The sequence below is a fragment of the Crotalus tigris genome, unplaced genomic scaffold, assembly GCF_016545835.1.
Source record: "Crotalus tigris isolate CLP2741 ecotype Arizona unplaced genomic scaffold, ASM1654583v1 scf7180000024345.2110221, whole genome shotgun sequence".
In the NCBI taxonomy this organism is placed as follows: Eukaryota; Metazoa; Chordata; class Lepidosauria; order Squamata; family Viperidae; genus Crotalus; species Crotalus tigris.
The window spans coordinates 1967934-1993834 of record NW_024100514.1 but is presented as its reverse complement, the minus strand read 5'-3'; the positions used below and the strand labels follow the sequence as shown (position 1 = coordinate 1993834).

Genomic DNA, 25901 nt, shown 5'->3' with positions numbered 1-25901 from the left:
GTGCCCTCTCTATTTGAAGTCCTTCCCTCGAACAGGCAACTCCAGGAGCAGTTTGCAACAATATTGCCAATTCTACTCTGTGGGTTCACTTCATGAAATCGTTCATAAGACATTTTCAACTCAGCTTTCCTTACTTGAAAGCTACAACAGAATCTATTCTGTTGTTCAGGAACAATGATGATGTAGTATCCAGGATTGAATAATATTGTTTACTGGCTCTCTGGCTTTTGCTTTCCATCTGCAGGCCTTCCACACCCTACACCAAATCCAAACGTGGCCACCGTGAGGAAGAACAAGAAGATCTCACAAAAGACATGGATGAACCTTCTCCTGTCCCTAATGTTGAAGAGGTCACGCTGCCCAAAACAGGTCAGAATTTAAAGCTCTTTATGAATTCCATAACCATGGCTCTTTGTCCTATTTAATATATTGGAGCTGTTTGGAGTGGCTTCTATCAATTACAGCTCCCTTAAAATCTACCATTGTTACATCAGTGCGATGAATAGAATATTATTTTTCTTTTAGTTAGTCAGTACACCTCTGGTGCTTACAGTGGAGAGTGAAAGGTAGAGAGCCTGTCTTCCACATACTGTACAGTTAACTTACAACGGTTCGTTTAGTGACCATTCAAAGCTACAACAGCAGAGCCGAGGTGGCGCAGCAGTTAGAGTGCAGTACTGCACTTTAGCTGACTGTGTTCAGCAGGTCAGCGGTTCAAATCTCACTGGCTCAAGGTAGACTCAGCCTGCCATCCTTCTGGGGTAGGTAAAATGAGGACCCAGATTGTTGGGGGCAATGTAAATATATATATACATTGCTTACTGGTGTAACTGCTTAGAGAGTGCTTGCACTTAAAGCGGTATATAAGTCTCATAAATAAATAAATAAACAAACAAACAAACAGCACTGAAAAAAGTGACTTATGACCATTTTTTCACACTTACGACCATTGCAGCATCTCCATGGTCATATGATCAAAATTTTGATTCTTGGCAATTGACTCATATTTATGACGGTTGCAGTGTCCCAGGGTCATGAGGTCACCTTTTGAGATCTTCTGACAAGTAAAGTCAATGGGGAAGCCAGTTTCCCTTAATAACTGTTTTACTAACTTAACAACAGAAAAAATAGAAGCGTTAAACCAGTGTTTCTCAACCTTGACAATTTTAAGGCATGTGGACTTCAACTCCCAGAATTCCACAGCCAGCATTGCTGGCTGTGGAATTCTGGGAGTTGAAGTCCACATGCCTTAAAATTGTCAAGGTTGAGAAACACTGCGTTAAACCTTGTAGACATTTAAGACATCCAAAACAGCCCTTGGACATGTCAAACACTTTTAAATTTTAAGAAAATCACCCCATTGGTGTTACACTTTGCCCTAAGGTCAAGGATAAGAAGGAAATATAATTCCTTGGCCCTGCAGTATGATTCCTGGGGAAGTACTTTGAATAAAATATTCCTTCCTTGTTGTGTCTTCCATAGTCAATACGAAGAAAGATTCTGAATCTGCTCCAGTGAAAGGCGGTACCATGACTGATTTGGGTAAGGGATAGTTTATTTATTTTGTAATCCTCCTTTTACTACATGAGCAATAACATAAAGACTAATATTTATGCAGTAGGAAGATTAGATTCCTTCTCCCCCTCTAAATGATCAGTTGTGAACAGGTGTCATCTTATATCATCTGATAATAACTACCTATAAGATGATAAAATCAGTCCAGCTTCCTTTAAGCTGTCAGAGCAGAAACACGGATATGGTATGATATTTCTGGGATTGGTTTCAGTGGGAATTTGCAACTCTTGGTTGATAATATGAAAAAGCTGGGTGTTTAGTACAGGTTTTTTTTGTCTATAAAAACAAAAACATAAAAACATTTCTGCCCCACTTTTCTACTTACAGTTTATAGCTCAAAGCAACTTAGAGCAAAAGATAAAAGCAAAGCACTTAAAAGCAAGGAAACATCAAAATCAAAATATAGTAAATGAGAGCCACGTTGGTATAACGTAATAGGCACCAGGTTACTCCTGCCTTAAGTATGGTACTAGCGTAGGAAAAAGACAAGGGCAAACCACCTCCAAAAATGTTGGTAAGAATAATTGCATGGACTCTGCACGCGCGCGCGCACACACACACAATCCAGGATTAATCATTAAGTATTTCTTGAGTGTTGCATCAAATGAAAGGGAAGTGTTGAGATGCTGTACTAACAGCTATTTCTCATTTTATTTGTTTGTTGTTGAGATGTGCATTCATTTGAAATTTACTGTTATGTGGGAGTATAACAGATGTTTATACTGTTATAAACATTTATTGGAGACAGACTGTCTTCTGCAGTTTTTAAACCAGGCAAAACAAATTCTTAAGGGGCAGTCACTCTTCTTCTCTCAACCACACCGAGGAGGAGTATGTCTGGAATCATAGCAGCAGACTGGGCTGCAAATAAAATAAAAAAGTTGGAATGATAAATCTGTATAATTTCAGTAAACCATCAGAGAATATAAGAAGCCATAGGCTTACTGGCCAGAATCCAGAAAATTACATGGTAATTGTGTAAGCCTAAAAGAGCTTGAGATTTGTTTTTCCCAAAAACAATCTCCCAAGTGACACAATAAATTTTATTTTGAAACAGAAAAGATCTACAAGAAGAGTGTAGAAATAGATCTTAAGGACGGTAGCTCCCATTTATGTTACTGGGCAAGCTTCTTCAATCATTTGTGCATAAAGAAAAGTTGTTGGGGAGTGCTGCTATATACTCATTCAGATGTTTTTATTCTTCCTTGGCTAAATATGACTTCGCTCTTGATGATTCTCCAGATAGCTATGGAAGAGGAACTGGAGAATGTAGGTTCCTGTTTCTGATTTGGGATGCTTGTTCTTGTTTTCCAGATGAACCAGAGGATGAGAACATGGAGACGGCAGGCAAGGTGAATCAAACGCTGCATTCTGTCTATTGCCTCTTGTTATACCTTAAAGAACAGCCCCACTCTTCATACAGGGGCAGGTTGGGAAGGATAAGCCGATGCTAAGGGAACAAAATGACCATTTACAGGTAGTCCTTGAATTACAACGCTAATTGGGACAGGAAGTGGTCATGAAGCACAATGCCACATGATCGCATTTCTTAGTGATGGCAATCCCACATTGCCATCATTAACAATTTCATTGGTCATCAGGAAAGGACCCACCCCAATACAAGCCATTCCTGGCTTGGTCCCTCCCAGCCCTGAGACTCAGAAAGGTAAGGGATTGCCTCCTCTGCCTCCTTTTCAACTCCTTCCCCCCCCATTTGTCTCTCCCTTTGTCTTTGCCATTTTGGCCACCCTGCACAGCAGCCCTCCTTAGCAGCAGCAGCAGCAGCAGCAGCAGCAGCAGCAGCAGCAGCAGCACTGGGACCTTAGAGGCCTGGGGCCTTCGGCAGTCTCAGCTGGCTGCCGCTATCCCCAGGCCTCTACTTCGGCCCCAGTGCTGCCACTGCCAAGGAGTACCACCTCAACTCTGTTCGCTGGGCAGCTACCACAGTGCCATAGTGCAAAGTTCCCTGCTGTGCCTTAGCTGGCATTAACCATCTTCCCTTTCACTGCTGAGAGGGCTCACCGCTGTATGCAAAGCAGTTGCTGGCTGCACCAGGCCTGCTTCCCCAGGCTACTTGTGCCATTCTCCAAATAACACCCACCGTTCCCTAAACAGCACATGCTCGTGATATTTCAGAAAATTTCTGAGGCCTTCCAAAGCATCGCGATTTGGAGGACAGTGAGTGCAGCTTTCCCATCAGGTTTCAGAAGGCCTCAGAAACTTTTCAGAGGCTTTCCAAAGCATCCTGAGAACGGTGCACGTTATTTGGAGAACGGTGTGAAGTGGCATCAGGAAGAAGGCCTGGCATCATAGCCAGCAGTTGAGACAGAGACGGTGAAGGTCAGCTGGCATGGCTGGGACGTCTGGGACTGCACTGCAGCACTGGGGTGGCTGGCAGAGGTAGGGGGGCAATAGGGTGAGAGTAGTTGAAGCAGCCCTGCACTCGTAAGTGTAGGCGGGCTACCCATTGCCTGGATTTTGATCACGTGACTGCAGGAGTGCAGGAACATTGCAACAGCTATAATTTTGAGAACTGCGTATAAGTATCATTTATACAGTGCTGCTGTAATTTTGAAGGGTCGTTGAACAAATGATCATTAACTAAGGACTTTCTGTAATCAGTAAAAGAAGATTCAGCTTTTGCTAGGTCTACTTCTGTTCTCTCCCCCCTCCCCTGCCCTCCCACCCCCCGGGTATGCTCATCTTCTTTCTGCTTTTCTTAGTTTGATCCCGGTAGAAGTGACCCCAGTTCAGTTATGCCTATGTCTCACCATACTGACAATCATTTCCTTGGAGACCTGTAACGCCACTCATTGTAACCGTAGTGTCTTCGTCCTCTCATATGGCAAATCTCCCTTGACTTCTCTCTCATTGCTTAGCAAATTTTTTTTCTGTACACCAGCCTCTCATCATTTCTCGAACTGTGTCTGTAATATATTGGAATTAAGTCTTACTCTGAGAGTTTGGGGGTTTGGATTGCTGCGTAGATGAGTTGTTCCAAGATCCCAGCTCTTCTAATAAAAATTGAAGATTGGGAGCCACAGTCGTAAGAACATCACAAGCATGCCCATTCTTCCACTGAAGAGACTTCTGGTTTCAGGATGAAGAAGAGAATAATGCTGGGAACAAGGGAGAGCAGACCAAGAACCCTGACCTGCATGAAGACAATGTGACCGAACAGACCCATCACATTATCATCCCCAGTTATGCAGCTTGGTTTGACTACAACAGGTGCTGGAATGTGAGCTTTCTGTCCCTGTGGTCCTCCAGCCTCCCCATTCGTTCTTAATGGTTTATGGTGTTTCTTCCACAGTGTCCATGCCATTGAGAGGAGAGCCCTTCCTGAGTTTTTCAACGGCAAGAACAAGTCAAAGACGCCAGAAATGTAAGAATGCTATTATGTGCTCTGGTGTCTTTACCAGGATAGCATCTTTCTTCTTCAAGGGTGAGAGTCGGAGGACATTTTACATCTTCGGTGTTGTACGAGTCCATTCAGGACAGGAAAAGGTTTTGCACTGGCCTTTAGGGACATTTAGCAAGAGGATTAATAGAGCTAATCATGTGGGAAGGTCAGTTGACTTGAGTTGAAAGTAGTTCTGTTGTTTTGTTTTGTTTTTTTGTTTGTTTGTTTCATGCTCTAGCTACTTGGCTTACCGCAATTTCATGATCGACACATACCGGCTCAATCCGCAGGAATACCTGACTTCCACTGCATGTCGTCGGAACCTGGCTGGTGATGTCTGTGCCATCATGAGGTATGTTAGCCGAGCATATAGAAGCCCAGTAATAGTTTGCAGCAGTCCACTTTTACTTTACAATTTGGCACATGCAGCCGGATTTTTGATCTTACGTCTTAATTACCCCTTTGCCGTAAGATGGGTTAAATATGATTTTGTGATCTACTGAGAAAGAAAGCGTGGTTGGTGCATCTCCTTGAGCTTAACACAATCCTCATTCTTATGTGACCTAAAATTTTTGGATTAAAAATACATACATTCACTCAGAGGTTTTCAAAAGTTAAAATACCGTTGGAACCAGAGACCTGGGACTTAAGGGATAAGCAACAACAACAACAACAACCAAAAAAAAAAATCATGGAACTTTGTTTTAATCTAGGATTACTGCAGCAAGACTACTATATGCTCAAAAATAGAAAAGTTCAATAATGCCCACAAGGCACGGTGGAGATTTAGAGGAATGGTTGGAGAAGATGTTGGAATTTGCAGAAATGGCTAAACTAATTTCTTTGCTTAGAGAGAAAACAATATATTTATTGATGCCTGGAAACAAAACACCTAAATGTTTTTGCATAACTATGAAAAAAAAAAAAAAAACCACAGGTATGATTTGTGGTTTTGGTGATATGAAGAAACAACAGAAAAGAGTGAACATTTTTTTGTAATAATAGATAATTTTGTGATTTGCTGTAAAGGGAATTGAAAGCTTTTTTTCTATTTTTCTCTCTGCATTTTTCTCTCTTTTCTTCCGTTTTTATTCGTTTGTGTTCATTTGTGCTAGGTTTTTTTTTTTTTTTGTTCTTTGTAAGACTTTCAATAGCATTCTTATGTGGCTGTTGAAGAGTTTACTCTTCCCCCCCCCCAATATTTTATTAAGTTTTATCAAGGTAAGGGAAAACAAGGATCATTATGGGTAGTGGAATTCGAGATAGGGTTCAGGGGAAGGTTTAGGGTGGGAATGGGTACAAGCAGGGCTTTTTTTGTCATAGAACGCCCAGAACGGAGTTCCGGCACCTTTTTTGGATGGAACCTTGTAAGGTAGGCAAGGCGGGTTGTATGACGTGTGTGAATTCCGGCACCTTTTTTTTTTTTTTTTTGACAAAAAATACTGGGTACAACAATGGGGTTACCCCCAATAACATTCCACGCTTTAGCAAGCAAACTATCATCCGGATACAGGAGTTCAGCAGGGTTAATATAATAATAAGTAACTATGGTCACCAAGAACAGCAAGGATTATAAAACGTATCAATTAATCAAAAGAGAAAATCAATCATCTTAATAAGTTTCATTTTTTGTTAACTCATTTTGCTAACCATTGTTAAAAGTTTTCCCACGTTTTAAAATAGACTGAGTCTTCTTTCTCTTTAATCTCTAGTGTTAATCAAACAGAGTTTACTCTTACTCTGTAGCTCTTCTGTCACAGATTTGTTCTGAGATAAAGAGTCTTTTTTGTTTGTTTGTTTCCCTTGTTGCAGAGTCCATGCCTTCCTAGAACAGTGGGGACTCATCAATTACCAAGTAGATGCAGAGAGCCGACCCACCCCAATGGGACCCCCACCCACATCTCACTTCCATGTTCTGGCTGACACGCCTTCGGGACTGGTGCCATTGCAGCCCAAAACACCCCAGGTAGTATCCAGCCACCTGGAGAAGAAATTTAAATACACCTCATTTTTTTTAAAGTTACCTGGATTTTTAGAATTTTCTTAGCTATAATTAAGAATGAATAGCTCGCAAAGCATGTTAAAAAGAAATATATAGACTACAGCTGAAAATAATGTCAACATTTAAAACACCTGATAAAAAAATAAACCAGAAGCTATATTAAATGAGAAATCAAAGGGGGAAAAAGTTCTTCAGAAGGTAAATGTTTGAAAGTTGCTAAAGAAGCATCCGAAGGAATTTTCATCCTAGAGGAAATCACGTCTTTGTGCATGCTGGACATCTTAATAACTTTGCTTTCCCAGATTAAAATATTAATATAACTGGGAGAGGGCAACAGGACAGAATTTTGCTTACGCTTCAGGGTCGTCAGAGTGATAGCGATACCAAGACTGGACGAAAGGGCAAAGAGATTGAAGATCTTGTCACAGAGACAGTGAAAGGGAAACCGGAGCTGGTAAGAGAATTCCCAGCGGAGGCTTGTGTTTGTGGGTGTCCAGAGAGGAATGACACCTGGATGCTTTTCTCTGGAAAACTGTGGAACTCCATGCAGCTAGAAACCGAGTCAGGTCAATCTGCTGAGTTTTTAAGGATGAGCAGGAATGGAATTGTCCCACCTCTCCCTTTGTAGTTTGTTTCCTGTAATTTCCTTATAGGCTGCACTGTTGTATGTTCATTGTTGCAGACCCAGGAAGATTGTAATGGGTCAGTGAAGACCCAGATGAGAGAGATGCTGCTGTCAGGGATGAAATGTTAGAATTCCAACACATCTGGGTGGGCCTAAGATTGACGTGTGCTGTGCTGTAGCTTGGCCCCAATGAGAGCTAGAGGTGGATGCCTGCTTGTTCTCCTTATAGGTGGTAGTGATCTTTCAAATAGCACTTCAGAGGTCTTGAGAGTCGGGCTTGCTTTACATCATATGAAGCTTGTTCATCTCTCTTCAAAGCAAACCACAGCTTCCCAGCAGATGTTAAACTTCCCAGACAAGAGCAAGGAGAAGCCACCGGATATGCAAAATTTTGGACTCCGCACTGACATGTACACAAAGAAGAATGTTCCTTCTAAGGTAAAAGAGAAAAAACAGAGTAGATTTGTCTCGTGCATCTGTCCATTGTGACAGGTCAGTTCTGACGCACAAGTCTCTTCCTACAGAGCAAAGCTGCTGCTAGCGCTACTCGTGAGTGGACAGAACAGGAGACACTGTTGCTGCTGGAGGTGAGTGAACGGAAGCAGTTCAAATTGCCCACAGAAATGTGCTTCTGACAGCTGCGCCTAAACTTTCTCTAAGCATTCCTTACCTTGATTTTATTCTCAAACCTTCAAACTTGTTTTCATTCTCAGCAGCTGAAGTACATTGGGCATTGACTTCTTATTTTCCTGAGTGAAAATGGTAATTTTAAAATTTGATGAGTAGATTGATAACGTTTTTCTTCTCTCCAGGCATCACATTTACCTTGGGATGATGATATTTTAGGACTGTTCTTTGCTTTATGGGTTTATTCCATGACTTTCAGAAGTTTTGAAAGGCATTAAGGAGCCGTTGCACGTAAAGAAGAAAGCCTCAATTGTTCAGAAATAACATACGAATAAAATGTCTTAGGGTCCTCTTATCATTACACAGAAATTGAGATTATGTGTAGACAGTGCACTTAAACAGAAGCAAGTCACGGCGGAAGCTTAAAACCATTCCAACATATTTAAACCAAGAATATGGAACTACTTTTTCTTTCACTGCCACGCTAGGAGCCATACATACCCCCTGGAAAAAAAAATTCTAATAATTGATGGCTTTAAAAATAGTTAATGAAATTATTTTTCCCAGTTGTGGATTTAATAACGTTCCCCCTATGTTGCAAGGAACAACAAATACTGTATAACAACTTTGGAAATTTCTGAGAATGGATTCTGCCCTGGAACCTACTTCTTGATTCAAACCACAGCTGCAAATTGAGGAAGGGGCCTGGTTCAGTAGTTGGAGAAAATGTTAGACATGGAAAAAAAGTATAGTGCCAGGACTGCTTTTTCCCCAAACCCTGGAAAGTCACTACAGGTAATCCTCGGCTTAACGACTACAGTTGAGCCCAAAATTTCTGTTAAGTCAGACATTTGTTAAGTGAGTTTTGCCCCATTTTTACGACATTTCTTGCCACACTTTGTTAAGTGAATCATTGCAGTTGCTAATTTAGTAACACGGTGGTTAAGTGAATCTGGCTTCCCCATTGACTTTGCTTGTCAGAAACTTGCAAAAGATGATCTCATGACCCTGGGACACGGCAGCCGTCATAAGTATGAACCAGCTGCCAAGCGTCCAAATTTTGATCATGTGACCATGGGGATGTCGCAACGGTCAGAAGTGTGAAAAACAGTTACAAGTCACTTTTTTCTGGGCTGTTGTAACTTCACATGGTCACTAAACGAAAGCTTATAAGTTGAGGATTACCTGTATTGGACACTGTGTAAGAGGCCCAGAGTTGCAAACTAGACTAGTAACCTGGTTGTTAAGTGAATCTGGCTTCCCCATTGATTTTGCTTGTCAGAAGGTTGCAAAAGGGGATCTTGGGATCTCGGGATGCTACAGTGATCATAAGTATGAACCAGTTGCCAAGACTCTGAATTTGGATCAGGTAACCATGGGGATGCTGCAAAGGTGGTAACTGAAAAACGGCTGTAAGTCACTTTTTTCAGTGCTGTTGTCACTTTGAATAGTCACTAAATGAACTGTTGTAAGTCAAGGACTACCTGTAGTAATCTTTGTAGACAGTATTAAGTTAGGTGGGCCAATACCAATTGTTTCCCATAGTCTTAACAATTACTCACACCAGGATCGGAATCCATTATTAGAAGGGACTTTGGAAAATACAGATTTTGTTATATGATTAGAACAGGGGTAGGCAACCTTGGCTCTTTTACGACTCATGGATTGCCTACCCCTGGATTAGAGGCATAGTTGAGTTCTGTGGTGTAAAACAGGTACTCCTCAACTTACAACAGTTCATAGTGAATCTGCTGCTACTGCAGGAATGTTTCTACTCTAGCCATTTCTTGCCAGCTGGCTCTATGACAGCAATAAAGAGGAGCTGATCATTTCTTAACTTTCAGTTAGAGTTCCAGGGTGCTACGTGGAGTATAATTAGATAAATTAATCCCAAACTGTCATTTCAGATTGTGTTCAAAATCTTTTGTCTTAATTGCAATCTCAGGAATGGTTCAAGTTCAGGCAATATTGTGTCGAACACATTCAGTTTGGAGGGACAGTGGAAAACTTTTTTTTCTACAGGAGTTTAAAAACGGGAAGGATTTGTGTTTAAATAATCACCCACCCTTTAATTTGAGATATTGTGTAATTGTGCTCAGACAATGTTTTGTGTCTCTTAACACACACAAAAACGTAGGAATCAAAGGCTCAGACTGGCTTCTCACCTGCAGTCTGCACTCTGCTGTTCCAGCTTACTGCTCCTGTTCTTGGCTGTTCATATCCAAACTGTCACCATTTCTGTGAATTGCATTTTAGGCCCTGGAGATGTACAAGGATGATTGGAACAAAGTGTCTGAGCATGTTGGCAGTCGTACTCAGGATGAATGCATTCTGCACTTCCTGCGTCTTCCCATTGAAGACCCTTACTTGGAGGATTCTGAAGCCTCTCTTGGACCCCTAGCCTATCAACCGATCCCCTTCAGCCAGTCAGGCAACCCTGTTATGAGCACAGTGGCCTTCCTGGCTTCAGTTGTGGACCCCCGCGTTGCTTCTGCAGCAGCCAAGTCAGCCTTAGGTAATGAATTAGGACATCCATAAGCAGCCTACGCTCGGGGAAGGAAAGAATATTAAACCTGGGATGGGCTGGGATTGTGGGGTTGTGGAGCACTTACAGCAGTGGTGGTGAACCTATGGCACGGGTGCCAGAGGCGGCACTCAGAGCCCTCTCTGTGGGCACGCGCGCCATCGCCCCAGTCCTAGACCTTCAGCTGGGTTTTATAAAACCTTTTCGCTTTAGGCCTCCACTACTGTGTGCAAAAAAAAAAAAAGGTTCAATCAATCAATTTCAACTTCGGGGGGGGGGGAGATCTTGCAAAGTTGGAATTGATTCATTGAACTTTTTAGTCCCACCCAGTCTGCTGTTACCACCGCAGCCACACCCACCCAATGGATCACACCCACCCAGCATCCGACGATTGCAAAGTGGGTTTTGGGTTGCAGTTTGGGCACTCGGTCTCCAAAAGGTTCGCCGTCACTGACTTATAGAAACACCATAAAGGATAAAATGCCATATCGCTATCCAACAATTCTGTGAAATTCTGTCCAGTCTGTATTTTCTAATACTTGATACACAAGGGGACTTGAAGGTGTTTTTTTTTATTGATTATGTGCCATCAAGTAATTGTCAACTTTTAGTGACCACAAAGATGAATTTTGTTAATGAGGATTAGAGGTAGAAGCCTGGAATTTTAGGATAGTGTTTTCTGAGTCAGCTTCCTGGGAACTATTAACAAGAAAAGTATTAATATACTGTTAACTGTCAGATTCTGGTATTTATAGATTGGGAATTTCAATCGAAATCACATTTCATTGATTAGCTTTAGTTTTAGTGTAGTAGAGTTGAGTTGATCTAAATCAAACTCAGTCTAAATCAAGATTAGATCAGAAGTTTCTGTGTTTTATTATGTAATATCATTCCTTTCCCTGCATTCTAATAATATATTTTTCAAGCCTCCTGTTTGATAAAAGCCTTTCTCTGAACCCCAGATACTACACTCCATCATTTTATTTTATCTTATTTTATTATTTTATTTTATTTCATTATTTTTTTAATTTTAATTATTGTATTTATTGTATTTTATCTTATCTTATTAAATAACTTTATCTGTAGTGACTCAAATCCAGTACAACTATATTTTTAAATGTAGTTTATAATTTCTTTTTTAATTCCTTGGCTTTTTGCAGCATGTATTTATATTGAAATATTGGTCATAAATATTACATGCCAATATTTTCAGTATACATGTTTTATAGGTGCATGCTAAAAGCCAAATATATGAATCAGCACAGAGTGTATGCTGTAGTCCTAAATGTGTAAAAGTCCTGAGATCAAGAAGATGTGCCCATTGGCACCCAGGGCCTGGTACGCTGAGTACTTTAAAAATATGCTATTTAATGCTACATCTCCTGGGTCTCCAGTGATTTCTGTTTACTTCAGAGTTCTTTGTAATCTATAACTCTTGCTGCCTTGGCCATTTCTTATTAAATGGGAGCAGCTCAACAAAATTCCCTACTTATTTTACACTCCCATGCCCCCTTTCCCCCTCCTACATTCATTTTGCAACGCTCCATTTTGCCACTGGGCTGAATTCAAGGCTGTCTTTTGCAGAGGAATTCTCCAAGATGAAGGAGGAGGTGCCCACAGCCCTGGTAGAAGCTCATGTTCGCAAAGTGGAGGAAGCTGCTAAGGTGACAGGCAAGGCAGATCCGGCATTTGGTCTGGAGAGCAGCGGAATTGCAGGGACCACGTCCGATGAGCTGGAGAGAATAGGTGAGGGGGGCGAGCGGGGCGCCTTCCGCGCTTCAACCCGTGAAGTGCCCTCGTTGGATCTCGCCCAGTATGCGGTGGGGACTAAGAAGGGGGCCGAGACGCAAGAGAACAGAGCTGGCCTGGCTTCCGGCCTGGAGCTCACACTCAATCGCCTGGCACAGGGTAAGGGATTCCCCTCATCACTTCATCTAACCCTCATCCTGTCAAACCGGGCACACCAATGGCAGAATACACAGGGAGAAGGGTGTGAAAGTACAGATTTTCGAGGCATTCCTTCACGGCAGGCATTGGTTTTTGACACAAGGGAGGGCAGGCAGAGGTCAGCATTTAAATGTTTCCCTCCTCAAGGAGCGCAACTGTAGCCCTACCTCGGCCTTAAGGGGCCAGCAGTTACGAAAAGAGCTACGTCAGGCCATATTCTAAGGAGCCTCTTTGTTTTGGGGGGGAGAAAGTTAAAACATGTCTATTTTTTTCACACCTCCTAAACCTTACCTTCCCCGATCCCTTCATCATTGCAACTTTTGAATTTTTGTAGGGTGTGGGCAGGAGGCATATATAGAGGTCCTATAGTGGTTTCTTGTCTTTTGTCCCGTTGTTCCACGTTTCGTTCAGAAGAGAGCTGCACAGATGAAAACCGGTCAGAACCTCAGCCATCTGAAGAGAAGAAGGAGTTGAAGGTACAAGAGGCAGGAGTAAAACCATAAAGAATTACAGGGCCATTTGGACCCCTGAAGCAAATTTTACGAGTCATAAAACATATCAAAGAGGAAAACTGAAAGAATCCCCTGGGGTAGGGGTAGGCAACCTTGGCTCTTTTATGACTCGTGGACTTCAACTCCCATGCTGGCTCAGGAATTCTGGGAGTTGAAGTCCACCAGTCATAAAAGAGCCAAGGTTGCCTACCCCTGCCCTGGGGTGTGCACGGGGTCAAATTATTGTGTCATTGGGGGACCATTTTTTATTTATTTATAAAATGCTTATTTCATTGATCTTTAACGCAGAATTCCCCGGTCTTGGCTTTCCAAGCCATCGGAGTAATTATTACAGATTTTCTTTGGTTTTACAGACATTTTCAATTCCAATGTATGAGGTGAATAACCTCCTGACTGTGGCAGCAGGCCTGTTCTAGAAAGGAATAAGAATCTTTCCGTGGAAGTGGCAGCTTTCTGAATGGAGCCTTTTCTGTTAATGCAGGAACAAAGGGAAGGCGTTCTTGAGGAAGAGACTAAGGAGAAACTTGGAGAGGTGCCTAGGAAGGAGGATGATAAAAGCAAGGAGGCTGATGGTGAAAAAGAAATGGATAAGAGTGATGGGGACACTTTGGGTAAGTGTTACTTTCCAGGAAATGAAAAGGCTAGCTTTATAGGAGTCCAAGCTGAGTTGGAGGGAAGATATCTGAGTAATGAAGTCTCATCCAGAAATATTTTCTCTTCAGTGCAGTAGAGCAGGTCATATAAACCAAATTTGGAACACATAAGAGCTCTGTCAATAAATCTCAGGATGCTGTAAACCAGACATGTCAAACACAAGGCCCGGGGGCCGGATGCGGCCCACGAAGTGGTTTCATGTGGCCCGCGAAGCCATCCTGGAAACAATGAGGGAACGGCCACTGCTGCCTTGGCCCTGGCCCAGGCCGGCCGGGAGGGAGCCAATGTACAATTTTGTGGTGGCCATCTATGCTGAAATGCATTCAGTCTTAGCTCCACAAGGCCGTCTAGAAACAGCGAGGAACCAGCCCCTGCCATGTCGGCCCCGCCCCCCTGGGTGCATGCTGGGGAGATGTCACTCTTTGTGAGGAATGAAGAAATGGACCATGCCATGGTGCTTGCCCCGGTCCCACCCCCTTCTGCCAGAGATCTATCCCACTCCTGCCCAGGCACCCTTGACGCCAATGATGTAGAGCTGGCCATGCCCACCCAGTAGTCCACACCCACCTAGTAGGCCGCACCCACCCTGGCCACACACCCCCAGGGCAACCCCAATGCTGATGCGGCCCTCAGTGAAATTGAGTTTGACACCCCTGCTGTAAACGGTTGCCTTGGTGGTTGTGGAGTATCTGGGGATAGAGGATGGGCTAGCAGGGCAATGTTTTGCTTCTAGCAGCTTATTAATTTGCAAGCATCAATCACCTTCCTGCCTTTGGTGCCGTATCCCTGGTGTCCAAATGTGCGATGCTGAGCAGGTCCTGGAAGGAGGTCCTCTCCATTGCCTGTTAGATCATTGTCCTTTCCCATAAAACATTTCTCTTCCTGCACAGCTGATGGAGAAAAGGAAAAAGAGCCAAAAGAGGGCCAGGAAGAGGGACCTAAGGACCTTGCAGAAGCTGAGAGTGAGCGGAAGACCAAGGTGGAGAGGGACATTGGTGAAGGTAACCTCTCCACTGCAGCAGCTGCTGCCTTGGCTGCTGCAGCAGTAAAGGCAAAGGTGAGTTGCTGGGAAAAGGCTGGGTTCTGATCTTTTTTGTAGGCCAGGCCAGAGTAGCTATAGCAACTGGAGCCCTAAGCCTATTTAAAACAAAAAACCCGCCCCTCACAGCCTCAGATTTTCACTTGCTATATCAGAATAACAGTCTACTCTGTAATATTTCTGTTAGTATGTTGAACTCCAGAATGAATGGGGTAGCATCTAGGTCAGTGATGGCGAACCTTTTAGAGACCGAGTGCCCAAACTGCAACCCAAAACCCACTTATGCATTGTCGGGTGCCGGGTGGGTATGGCCCATTGGCTGGGTGTGGCCCATTGGCTGGGCGTGGCTGTGGTGGTAACAGCAGACTGGGTGGGATTAAAAAGTTCAATCAATGAATTCCAACTTTGCAAGATTTTTTTTTCCTGCAAGAAGTTGAAATTGACTGATTGATTGGATTTTTTTTTTTTTTTGGCACACGGCAGCAGAGGCCTAAAGCGAAAAGATTTTATAAAACCCAGCTGAAGGCCTAAGACTGGGGCGACAGCACGCGTGCCCACAGAGAGGGCTCCAAGTGCTGCCTCTGGCACCTGTGCCATAGGTTCGCCACTACTGATATAGGTCTATGTCACACATGTCAAACTCGCGATGTCACGTGACATCACGTGACGTATTGGAACTTCCCCATTGCCGGCAATGGGGTGGGCGTGGTTTCCTCGTGACGCATCCGGCCTGCAGGCCAGCAATTTGACACCCCTGGTCTATATGAATAAATAGTATTTCCAATAATTGCTGGCTGATAAATAAAATGGTGGCTGGATATTCTGTGAATCTTAATGCATGTATTAGACTTTCCTCTCTGACTTTGGTGGTGGGGGGGAGTTCTGCTGCATACGGTGCTGCTAGAGCTCAAAGATGCCCTCTTCATTTTGGCAGCATTTGGCAGCAGTAGAGGAACGTAAAATCAAGTCGCTCGTTGCCTTGCTGGTGGAGACCCAGATGAAGAAGCTCGAGATCAAACTGAGGCACTTTGAAGAGCTGGAGACCATCATGGATCGGGAGCGGGAGGCCGTGAGTATAGCTGCGTCCACTTAATGTTGGTTTTGCTTCCTCTGACTGAGCATTGCTTCCGTGCATGTATGTGCATGCATAAAAGATGTGACTATTATTTATATTACTACTGCTACTGTTAATTTCCTACTTGAAGCTGGAATAACTAGTTGGTAGTATAGTGACCATTTGTTTTGCAATCTCTGGGCTGACAGCTCCAGTTCCTACGTGGAGCGATCCATTTTATGGACCTTGTAAATAGCCAGCTGGATATGTTGCGAATGTTGAAAAGACTGGGTTGTGGGCTAGCCTTGAAAGGAGATATGATGAGAAGAAGCCTCTTGAGCTCTTCAAGTGGGACAGACAGGTTTCTTTATTTATTTATCATATTTAGAAACTGCCCATCTCCGTCATAGAGTGACTGGGTAGTGTGCAAATGGTTCATATATCCTAAACTATTTAGAGGAGCACTAAAACTCAAAACCCTAAACTTGAATTGTACCCAGAACCATTAATGCACCTGAAATATTATATACTCTCTTAACCCTCTTAAAGCTCCACCAGCTGTCTTTTCAACCCAACAGAGCTTCCAAAAGGTCTTCAGCATAGTCCCATATAGATGGCATTATAGTAATTGCTTTGGCAAGTGTGCACGGTCCAGAAATAGTAGCAGCTGATAAATCAACCTAAACCAGAGGAATATGCCCTGCCTACATTACTCAGTTGTTCCATGCATCGTAATGCTGGATGAAAGAACACCCCAAAGTTGTGGATTTGCTGCTTCAGAGGGAATCTAGATCCAGGGATTTTAGATGGGATTCAGTGTGGAATTGGATACATGTTCCATGTAATCCAGATGTGCTTTATCCCCCTAAGCAAGATAATGCCCATTTTTCTAGGTTTGATTTCAGTTTCTAAACCTTCACTGCTTCTTCACCGAGGGTGCCCTCTGGCTAGGCCTGGCAAAATGTCTGTCACAAAAGTGTGACAATTAAATTCTTCGGTGATCTCGCCCAGTGGTTTCATTTAGTCATTAAATAATAAGAAGGACAAAGTAGATCCCTGAAGAATTTTATACCAGTAGTTAAAAACTTCCTCCAATATCACTATCTGGGAGCTGTTTTTCAGTTTTCCTATGGTGTATCTACCAGCTCTGCATCTTCAAGTACCTCAGATGGGATAACATGTCATTAAAAGCCGATAAGAAGTTCAGCAACACCAATGGAATATATTTAGACCCTCATCAGGCGTGATCAAGGCTACTCAGTGCTGCACCAAAGTTTGAAATCTGATTTTCTGAATCTATTTATAAATCATCGGAGCAACCATGATATCAGTATTGGTCACTTTAAGGAAAAAAGATATAATTGTATTTGGCTATTAACTGTAGTACTTTCAGTCTGCAATGACTGCAGTGTAAGTTCCAAAATCCACACAATTAGTAGGGAAAGCAGGAGTAGGGGGAATCACAATAATATGGCAATACCCTCTTCTGTGATAAGTAGCTCTCCTTCCCCACTGTATGTCTGTCATTTGAATGCAGGTAATCTTTTCTGCCTCCCAAGCTGGGAACATACCTTGTCCTACGTACACAAGAGGGGAAAAAAGAGTGATTATCTGTTGCCAAAATCAAAATCTAACTCGCTTTTTCAAAACTATGCACTTTTTGTGCCTGCACACAGTACCCTGTGCTATTATGCAGGCCTTTGAGTTTAGAGTCCTCCAGACGATCCTGTGCTTTATGCAAGAACGTGCCCAACCAGTACATCAGTGGCCTTACTCATTTCATCGTGAGACAGCTTGGAGCCTGACCAGGGAATTTTGCATTTAGCAATAGCAATAGCACTTAGACTTATATACCGCTTCACAGTGCTTTACAGCCCTCTCTAAGCAGCTTACAGAGTCCACATATTACCCCCAACAATCTGGGTCCTCATTTTATAAACGTCGGAAGGATGGAAGGCTGAGTCAACCTTGAGCCAGTTAGGATCGAACTGTTGGCAGTCGGCAGAGTCAGCCTGCAATACTGCATTCTAACTCTTGCACCAACACGGCTCTTTTATTTAAGTTTACTTAATGGAATGAGAATATGGGGTCAGATAGTGTCTGGAGAAAACCGATGCATGACCCTTTGCTGGTTTCCTTGTAGCTGGAGTACCAGAGGCAGCAGCTTCTGGCTGATCGTCAGGCCTTCCATATGGAGCAGTTGAAGTATGCTGAAATGCGTGCTCGCCAACAGCATTTTCAGCAAATGCACCAGCAGCACCAGCAGCAGCAGCAGCCACCGCCGCCGCCAGCCCTGTCTGTGGGATCTCAGCCCCTTCCTTCTTCAGGAGCTCCTCTGGCACCTACTGCTCACTCCATGCCCATCTCCCAAACACCTGTTCCAGCTGCCAGCACAGTAGGACAGCCCAGCAGTATGGCTCAAGCTGAACAGATGGGGCAGTCTGTGTCAGTTCAGCCACAGCAGTCGGCAACTGGCGCTCCTCATACTGGCCCGAGTCAGACTGGACAGCCTTCCGCAGGTTCCCATGGTAAGTGAAAGTGAAGATTTGCTCCTGTCTTTGTGGGGAGATAACGATGGTCCCAAAGGCTCCAGTGCAGCAATTAAACCCCAGTATTGTGTGCTTGCACTTCCACATTCAGTCCCTCATTTTCCGGATTGGAAACTTAAGACCCGTTTGCTAAGCCCTGGAGACGTTCTCCAGTTCAAACGGATTGTACTGGGGTGGCTACATGAATGTAGTAGATGGATGAAAGCAGCTTCGAATGTTTATAGGAAAAGAGGATGACAAATGGAATATAAAACTGTAATTTTGGATTAATCGCTAAATTATATTTATTAAATAGGTTCCAGAGAGGGATCAACTTGAGAGGTGCCACAAAACATATTTCGGTTATCTGTCTTATGTTTCTGCCAACAATATAGACACTAGTAGAGCAGGTAGCTCTATTTCAAATCAGAGAAATGTTTGGGTTAGGCGGGTATCCTGACCACCATGTTAAACATTTTGATATTAATATGAATGATGAAGGGTCAGTTCATAGCCGATTGAAATGGCTTTTTGGACTCACCTCCAAATTGCCTGTTGCCAAGATAAAAGCAGATAATATTTTTTTAAAAAAACATTATTTGTTGGATATTAATGTCAAGCGACATTTGACCAGATCAGATTTTCATTTCTTCAGTAATATATGAATTGGGCCTGAGTTGCACTTTAAAGAGCATCTTTAGAATGAGAAAGTAACCATTATATTGCCTGACTCCTTGTAAAACCAACGAGTTTTATTTCTTGGGAGAACTTTCTGTGTTTTTCTAAATGACAGCGCTCCTATTCTGGGGAGAATAATCTCCGTGAAAGTTAGGATGTTTTCCTGCCCATCAGATACCCAGTTTCTTGAGGGTCATCCATTTGGCTCTGAAGCATTCGATAGGGCTCCCAAATTAGGATGCACTTGGGGTTGATTAGCCTGTGTCTCTAAAAAGGCGAAGGGTGTAGTACAAGCTATCTGATTGTATTCTTAGGTCCCCAAAGCAGTGCAATGTGGAAACCCCCGTTGGATGATAATCTGTTATGTCAAATCTTTGCTTGCTTGCATATAGTTTGCAGACTCAATGCCTTCTTTCTCTTTGTCTCTTCTGAAGCCCAGCCTCCGTACCCCAGCCAACAACAATCATCCCAGATTCTCCCAGGGGCGGTCCCAGCAAGCGTTCACCCTGCCATGGCTGGTAATATCCCCTCGGCTCTACCTTTCGGAATGCCTGCCTCCATCCCATTTAGCATGGCTAGTAACGTAACAGACTCCATCGGCATTAACTTCCCTGCTAACACGCCCATCCATCCAGTGCATGGTAACCTTGCGTGCAGCATGGCTAATCCGCCCATCATCAACGTCTCTAGCGCCCTGCACCCTTCTGCCACCCCTCTGCCTCATGGTTCTGCGGCTGCCCAGAGCCCAGCTATTGTGGCAGCAATGCAGGGCAACCTTCTTCCAAACGCTGGTCTTGGATCAGGTGAGAACGGAGCCAGAGATGCTGGTGGGATGGGAGAGGGATTCCAGTCTGCACTGAGTCACGATGGGATCTTTTGACTGGGGCTTTTAGAAAGTTAGGTGAACCCAATCATGGCGTTTTGCAGACAATATTGTGTGACTCGGCGTATCCAGTTGTGGTTTATTATTACCCACTGTAGTTTATTAGGAAACTGCGATTAAATTGATTGTGGTCATAATTTGACACTGAATACTCCAAAGTGCTATGATGGCCTTGAGGCGGCTTCATTGTGGAAGTTTCCCAAACTAGGTTTTTATGGCAAAAGGAATGATTGCATTTTGTAAGTGGATGGTGTGTGTGTGTGTTCCTCCCCTGTTCCTCACCCCAAAATGGAGACGACGTCCACTCTGGGAGAATGTCTGGTATAAATACGTACTAGAACTAATTTGGGTTTGAACTGAAAAAGATGAATGAAGGAGCCCCCAACCTCACTTCCCCTATCCTGGATCTGAGAGAAAGGCTGAATGACTTTTTTTGTATCTGGGGGTCCACAAAGGGAAGATCAGATGACTAGGTAGAACTAAAATTTTGGGCTAGTTTTTTTTTTTTTTTTTAAGGAGGTTAGGATACTTTGTTAAGGAATGGAAAAAGCAATAGTCTCTTGAAGTACCTAAAATGGAAAAAAAAATAACCCAATCATATTGGTTTGAAGGGTTTTGGGGGGGGGGTGTAGTCAGGCCTTAAGCATCCCTAAGCCTAATCCTCTCCAACCCCTCCAGATGCAGATAATGGTTAGGATACCGGAACAGCTGCGTGCTACCTGTAGACTGCCCAGCCCTGTGAGTTAAATTAGAGCAACTTAAAAGCAGCTGCTGGACAGTACAAGGAATAAGATGGTTGGTTGTTATTGCTGTTCAGTCTTTCCTGTAAAGCAAAGTATTGGAAAGCCTGTGTTTGCTGCACAGAGACCAGTTACGACAGCAAGGGACAAGTTGTATTTAGAGTACTATTTCTGCTCAGTGTCTTTGTAAAGCCTCCTGTAATTTATCCTATATTTCTCCCCTTGCCCCAGATCAAGGACCTTCACTGCCACCGGATTCTATCACTCCCAGCCCCAGCACAGCTACGCCAGTCCCACCCTCACAGTGAGAAGCTATGAGCTATTCTTGTGGATGCCTCTTGGATGGGCCGTCACCTTTCCAGAAGGACAGGAAACCCCAAATCGTGTTAGACATGGATTCTGTTTGGGTGGGTTTTTAAATGGTTCAAAACGACGATCCAAGGAGGAAGAGAATTTGGCTCCACTGATTTCCATTTCCCTGTGTGTCTCAGCTCTGTCTCCCGTTTCCATTTTATTTTATTTTTTTGTATCTAGTCATACCAAGACTTTTTATTTAAGGAGTTTCTAATTGGTGGGGGAGGGGGGCAAGAATCTATCTCCAGAACAGCCACTACTATTTATAGAAGGCTTTGATTTTAAACATGTTGAAAGTGGAGTGTAACTCCTTGTATGTGTGTCTTGCTCTTTTTTTAAAAAAAACACAATAAAGAAAAATATAATAAATGCCTTCCATTTCTCAGCAGGAAATCTGCAATCTTTTTGGGGTTGGGAGATTGGGTGACATGCTACAGGGCAGAGGGTATTGCCATGTGCTAACTTTTTTTCAGTAGGCTTTCAGAAGCACTTTTTGTTCCTAAAGCAAAATGAGAGCTGGCTGGTTATCTGTAATTGTTAATTGTAGGAATGGATTAACCAACAGTTGTCTATTTCTCCCAAGAAGGGTGGGGAATGATGGTCCTTTTATGACTTGTGTCTTGTCAGTTGACAAGGATGGGAAATTTAAGTAAAAAAATTTTTTCCCTACTTGCAGTGAGGGAAAAAATTATTTGATCCCATGCTGATTTTGTACGTTTGCCCACTGACAAAGAAATGATCAGTCTATAATTTTAATTGTAGGTTTATTGTAACAGTGAGAGACAGAATAACAAATCCAGAAAAATGCAATTTTAAAAAGTTATAAATTGATTTGCATTTAATTGAGTGAAATAAGTATTTGATCCCCTATCAATCAGCAAGATTTCTGGCTCCCAGGTGTCTTTTATACAGGTAATGAACTGAGATTAGGAGCACTCTCTTAAAGGGCGTGCTCCTAATCCCAGTTTGTTATCTGTATAAAAGACACCTGTCTTCTGTGAAGCAATCAATCAATCAGATTCCAAACTCTCCACCCTGGTCAAGACCAGAGCTGTTCCAGGATGTCAGGAACAAAGTGTAGACCTACACAAGGTTGGAATGGGCTACAAGACTATCGCCAAGCAGCTTGGTGAGAAGGTGACAATAGTTGGTGCGATTATTCGCAAATGGAATAACACAACATAACTCGTCTCTCTCAGTCGGGGGCTCCATGCAAGATCTCACCTCATGGGGTTTCAATGATCATCAGAATGATGAGGAATCAGCCCAGAACTACACGGGAGAATCTTGTCAATGATCTCAATGCAGCTGGGACCATAGTCACCAAGAAAACAATTGGTAACACACTACACTGTGAAGAACTAAACTCCTGCAGCGCCTGCAAGGTCCCCCTGCTCAAGAAAGCACATGTACGGGCCCATCTGAAGTTTGCCAATGAACATCTGAATGATTCAGAGGAGAACTGGGTGCAAGTGTTGTGGTCAGATGAGACCAAAACCAAGCTCTTTGTCAACAACTCAACTCGCTGTGTTTGGAGAAGGAGGAATGCTGCCTATGACCCCAAGAACACCATCCCCACCATCAAACATGGAGGTGGAAACATTATGCTTTGGGGGTGTTTTTCTGCTAAGGGGACAGGACAACTTCACCGCATCAAAGGGACGATGGACGGGGCCATGCACCGTCAAATCTTGGGTGAGAATCACCTTCCCTCAACCAGGGCATTGAAAATGGGTCATGGATGAGTATTCCAGCATGGCAGTGACCCAAAGCACATGGCCAAGACAACAAAAGAGTGGCTCAAGAAGCACATTAAGGTCCTGGAGTGGCCTAGCCAGTCTCTAGACCTTAATCCCATAGAAAATCTGTGGAGGGAGCTGAAGGTTCAAGCTGCCAGACGTCAGCCTCGAAACCTTAATGACTTGGAGAGGATCTGCAAAGAGGAGTGGGACAAAATCCCTCGTGAGATATGTGCACACCTGGTGGCCATCTACAAGAAAAGTCTGGCCTCTGTGATTGCCAACAAGAGTTTTGCCGCCAAGTACTAAGTCATGTTTTGCGAAAGGGTCAAATATTTCACTCATTAAAATGCAAATCAATTTATAACTTTTTTTAAATGCGTTTTTCTGAATTTTTTTGTTATTAATCTGTCTCTGTTACAATAAACCTACTATTAAAATTGTAGACTGATCATTTCTTTGTCAGTGGGAAAACGTACAAAATCAGCAGGGGATCAAATAATTTTTTCCCTCACTGTATGGGGATAAACTTTTTTTAATATAACAAATTACTCTAAAATGAACAATGGTAGGTGACCAATATAGTTACTGTTGCTTGAGAAAACCACTGGGTGACTATTATTTTAGACAGAGAATCCAAAAGCATATTAAAAATGAACCTTTTCTTAGCACTAAAAAGGAAATTTAATTTGCTATTTATTTACTTATTAAATTTATATGCCACCCATCTTGCTGTCCAAGTTGAGGTCTTGTTCTTCCAAAACCCAGAGAATACAAACTTGGGAAAATATTCCTACATTACTAATGTCAATATGCTAACAGTATTATCTATTACTTGGATAAGGTTTCAGTAAGTAACCTCTGATAAATCTGATGAGAGTTAAAAGGGGCCTTTGAGGTCAGTTCCTTGTTTAATGCAGAAATTCAAATTAAAGTATTCACAAGAGATAATATTCAGTCTTTGCTTGAATGTATTGAATGAATGTAGGCCAACCATTTATCTGGGTATTGGTTCCACTATCCAACTCTTTTTACAAATAGGATATACCTTTTTTGAAAAATATTTATTTTTGCCACAGCTAGATTTTTGAGACTATCTAACATGATTAACGGGGGCAAAACTTTATGATGGGGAGGGGGAAAGTGAACCCAATGAAAACTGCTTTCTTTCCTTAGACCAGGGGTAGGCAACCTTGGTTCTTTTATGACTCGTGGACTTCAACTCCCAGAATTCCTGAGCCAGCCATGCTGAGGGGAAAGGGAGAGGTTTCCATGCTGAGCCATGCTGGCTCAGGAATTCTGGGAGTTGAAGTCCATGAGTCATAAAAGAGCTGAGGTTGCCTACCCCTGCCTTAGACAATTCAACTGGAGCCTTCAAATAATCCTTTTTATTATTTAATATACGTATAACCTCTTTTCATTACAGCAAATCTTGAAGCAGTTGGTGATGTGTATAGTTTCATTTTATTAATTACAGATAAACGAACAAATTTTATTTTACTTGAAATACTTATTTAGAAAGTAAAAATGAATGAGTGATGAGAACATGGGAAGATAAGACCTTGAAGATGGGTTGTGTGAGTAGTAAGCAAATCTTTTTGCAGTTTTCTGTAGATCCCAGATGCTCTAGAGGGCACTCTTCCTCTGTACTAGAATAGAGGATTTTGTTACTCAAAAAGATGATTTGTTGCCTCAGATTAAGGCTTCTGAAAATTATGTATACAGCTTAATATGGATAAAAGCTACACCAGTTACATAAAAGTGAGCTGAAACAATATCATAACCGGGCTTTAATGTTATTTTGAAAACTTGCCATTAACCAGCTGTTTGAATATCCACATGTAACAACATCTAAAATGATTTGAGGTGCCACAAAAAAGAGGGATCAACTTATTCTCCAAAGCACTAGAGGGCAAGACTAGAAACAATGGATAGAAACTAATCTAGGAGAGAAGCAACCTGGAATTAAGGAGAAACTTCCTAGCAGTGAGAACAATTAACCTGTGCAACAGCTTGTCTTCAGAAGTTGTAGGTGTTTCATCACTGGAGGTTTTTAAGAAGACTGGACAGCCACCTGTCTGAAATGGTATAGGGTCTCCTGCTTGAGTAGGGGGCAGGACTAGAAGACCTCCAAGGTCCCTTCCAACTCTATTCTGATTTATTCTTACTGTAAAAAGTGAGTATTAATGGAGGTGCAGAACACACTGAGGCAAATTGTACTGAGGGTCAACTACTTCTTCACAACCCAACTGACACGAGTGGATCTCACCCTTTTTTTGCCACTGGCCAGGTAAGAAATGGAACTCCTCTGGTGAACTTTTTGGCTACCACATAGCCAAATATTCTACGTAAATATTTTATGGAGTGTTGCAGGATGAGGATCAAAGTGCAGGCAATTTTTTTTTTAAAATGAATGAATCTTCTATGTAGCTTCCCAACTCATGAGGTAGGTGAAATCACTTGACATAGGCTCCTGTGGTGCTAGCTGGATCTCACTGCTGACTCCGAGTGAGAATCCATGTCAGAAATAGTTTCCGATTTGCTCTAATGAAGGGATCGTGGAATTGAGCTGGCAACCTTTCGTAAGAGGTGGTGGATATGGCAAAGGCGTAGGAAAACTGCGGCTGGTTTCTCCTTTCTCATTGAAGTCTCTCCTCTCAGCGGGCACTGCTTCCTGCTCAGCATGCTCCAGCGCTCTTGCCTTTATTTGGTCCTGGGTGCTATAAGGGATGCTACTAGCTCTCTCTCATTCAGCCACAAATAACTTCTCTCACTTCCTTTTAAGAAAGACGAAGCCATCCTGCTTGGACAACCGAGCCTGGTGTATGAAAGGGGCATCAATTAAATGCCAGATTTTCCTTATGCTAACATAGCCTATGTTAAGGCAGCTTGTGCAAATAAAAACTAGATAAACGGAAGGAACGAATTAGCACAAGGCCATGCTAGAATAATGTCTCGACATCTAGATGTGCTTCTAGGAGACTTTTAGTTATAGCAGGTGCCCATTTTTAATGGCC

General features: G+C 42.8%; 1 protein-coding gene across 8 annotated transcripts in view; it reads left to right on the top strand.

The window, feature by feature from the left end:
* Positions 1 to 21527, top strand: part of SMARCC2 (SWI/SNF related, matrix associated, actin dependent regulator of chromatin subfamily c member 2) — a 32019-nt gene extending 10492 nt beyond the window's left edge. The window contains exons 11-29 of one of the 8 annotated variants that reach the window (XM_039326767.1): positions 245 to 369; positions 1483 to 1542; positions 2890 to 2927; positions 4676 to 4806; positions 4889 to 4960; positions 5217 to 5330; positions 6791 to 6944; positions 7342 to 7434; positions 7924 to 8043; positions 8130 to 8192; positions 10489 to 10747; positions 12341 to 12502; positions 13118 to 13179; positions 13697 to 13826; positions 14760 to 14926; positions 15843 to 15977; positions 18106 to 18490; positions 19603 to 19971; positions 21023 to 21527. In XM_039326767.1, coding sequence (XP_039182701.1) covers positions 245 to 369; positions 1483 to 1542; positions 2890 to 2927; positions 4676 to 4806; positions 4889 to 4960; positions 5217 to 5330; positions 6791 to 6944; positions 7342 to 7434; positions 7924 to 8043; positions 8130 to 8192; positions 10489 to 10747; positions 12341 to 12502; positions 13118 to 13179; positions 13697 to 13826; positions 14760 to 14926; positions 15843 to 15977; positions 18106 to 18490; positions 19603 to 19971; positions 21023 to 21099 — 2716 coding nt within the window. In that variant the 3' untranslated portion in view covers positions 21100 to 21527. Of the gene's footprint in view, positions 1 to 244; positions 370 to 1482; positions 1543 to 2889; positions 2928 to 4675; positions 4807 to 4888; positions 4961 to 5216; positions 5331 to 6790; positions 6945 to 7341; positions 7435 to 7923; positions 8044 to 8129; positions 8193 to 10488; positions 10748 to 12340; positions 12665 to 13114; positions 13180 to 13696; positions 13827 to 14759; positions 14927 to 15842; positions 15978 to 18105; positions 18491 to 19602; positions 19972 to 21022 lie in introns of all 8 variants that reach the window. The other 7 variants (XM_039326766.1, XM_039326763.1, XM_039326769.1 and 4 more) reach the window with 7 other exon arrangements.
* Positions 21528 to 25901: the final 4374 nt, after the last annotated feature.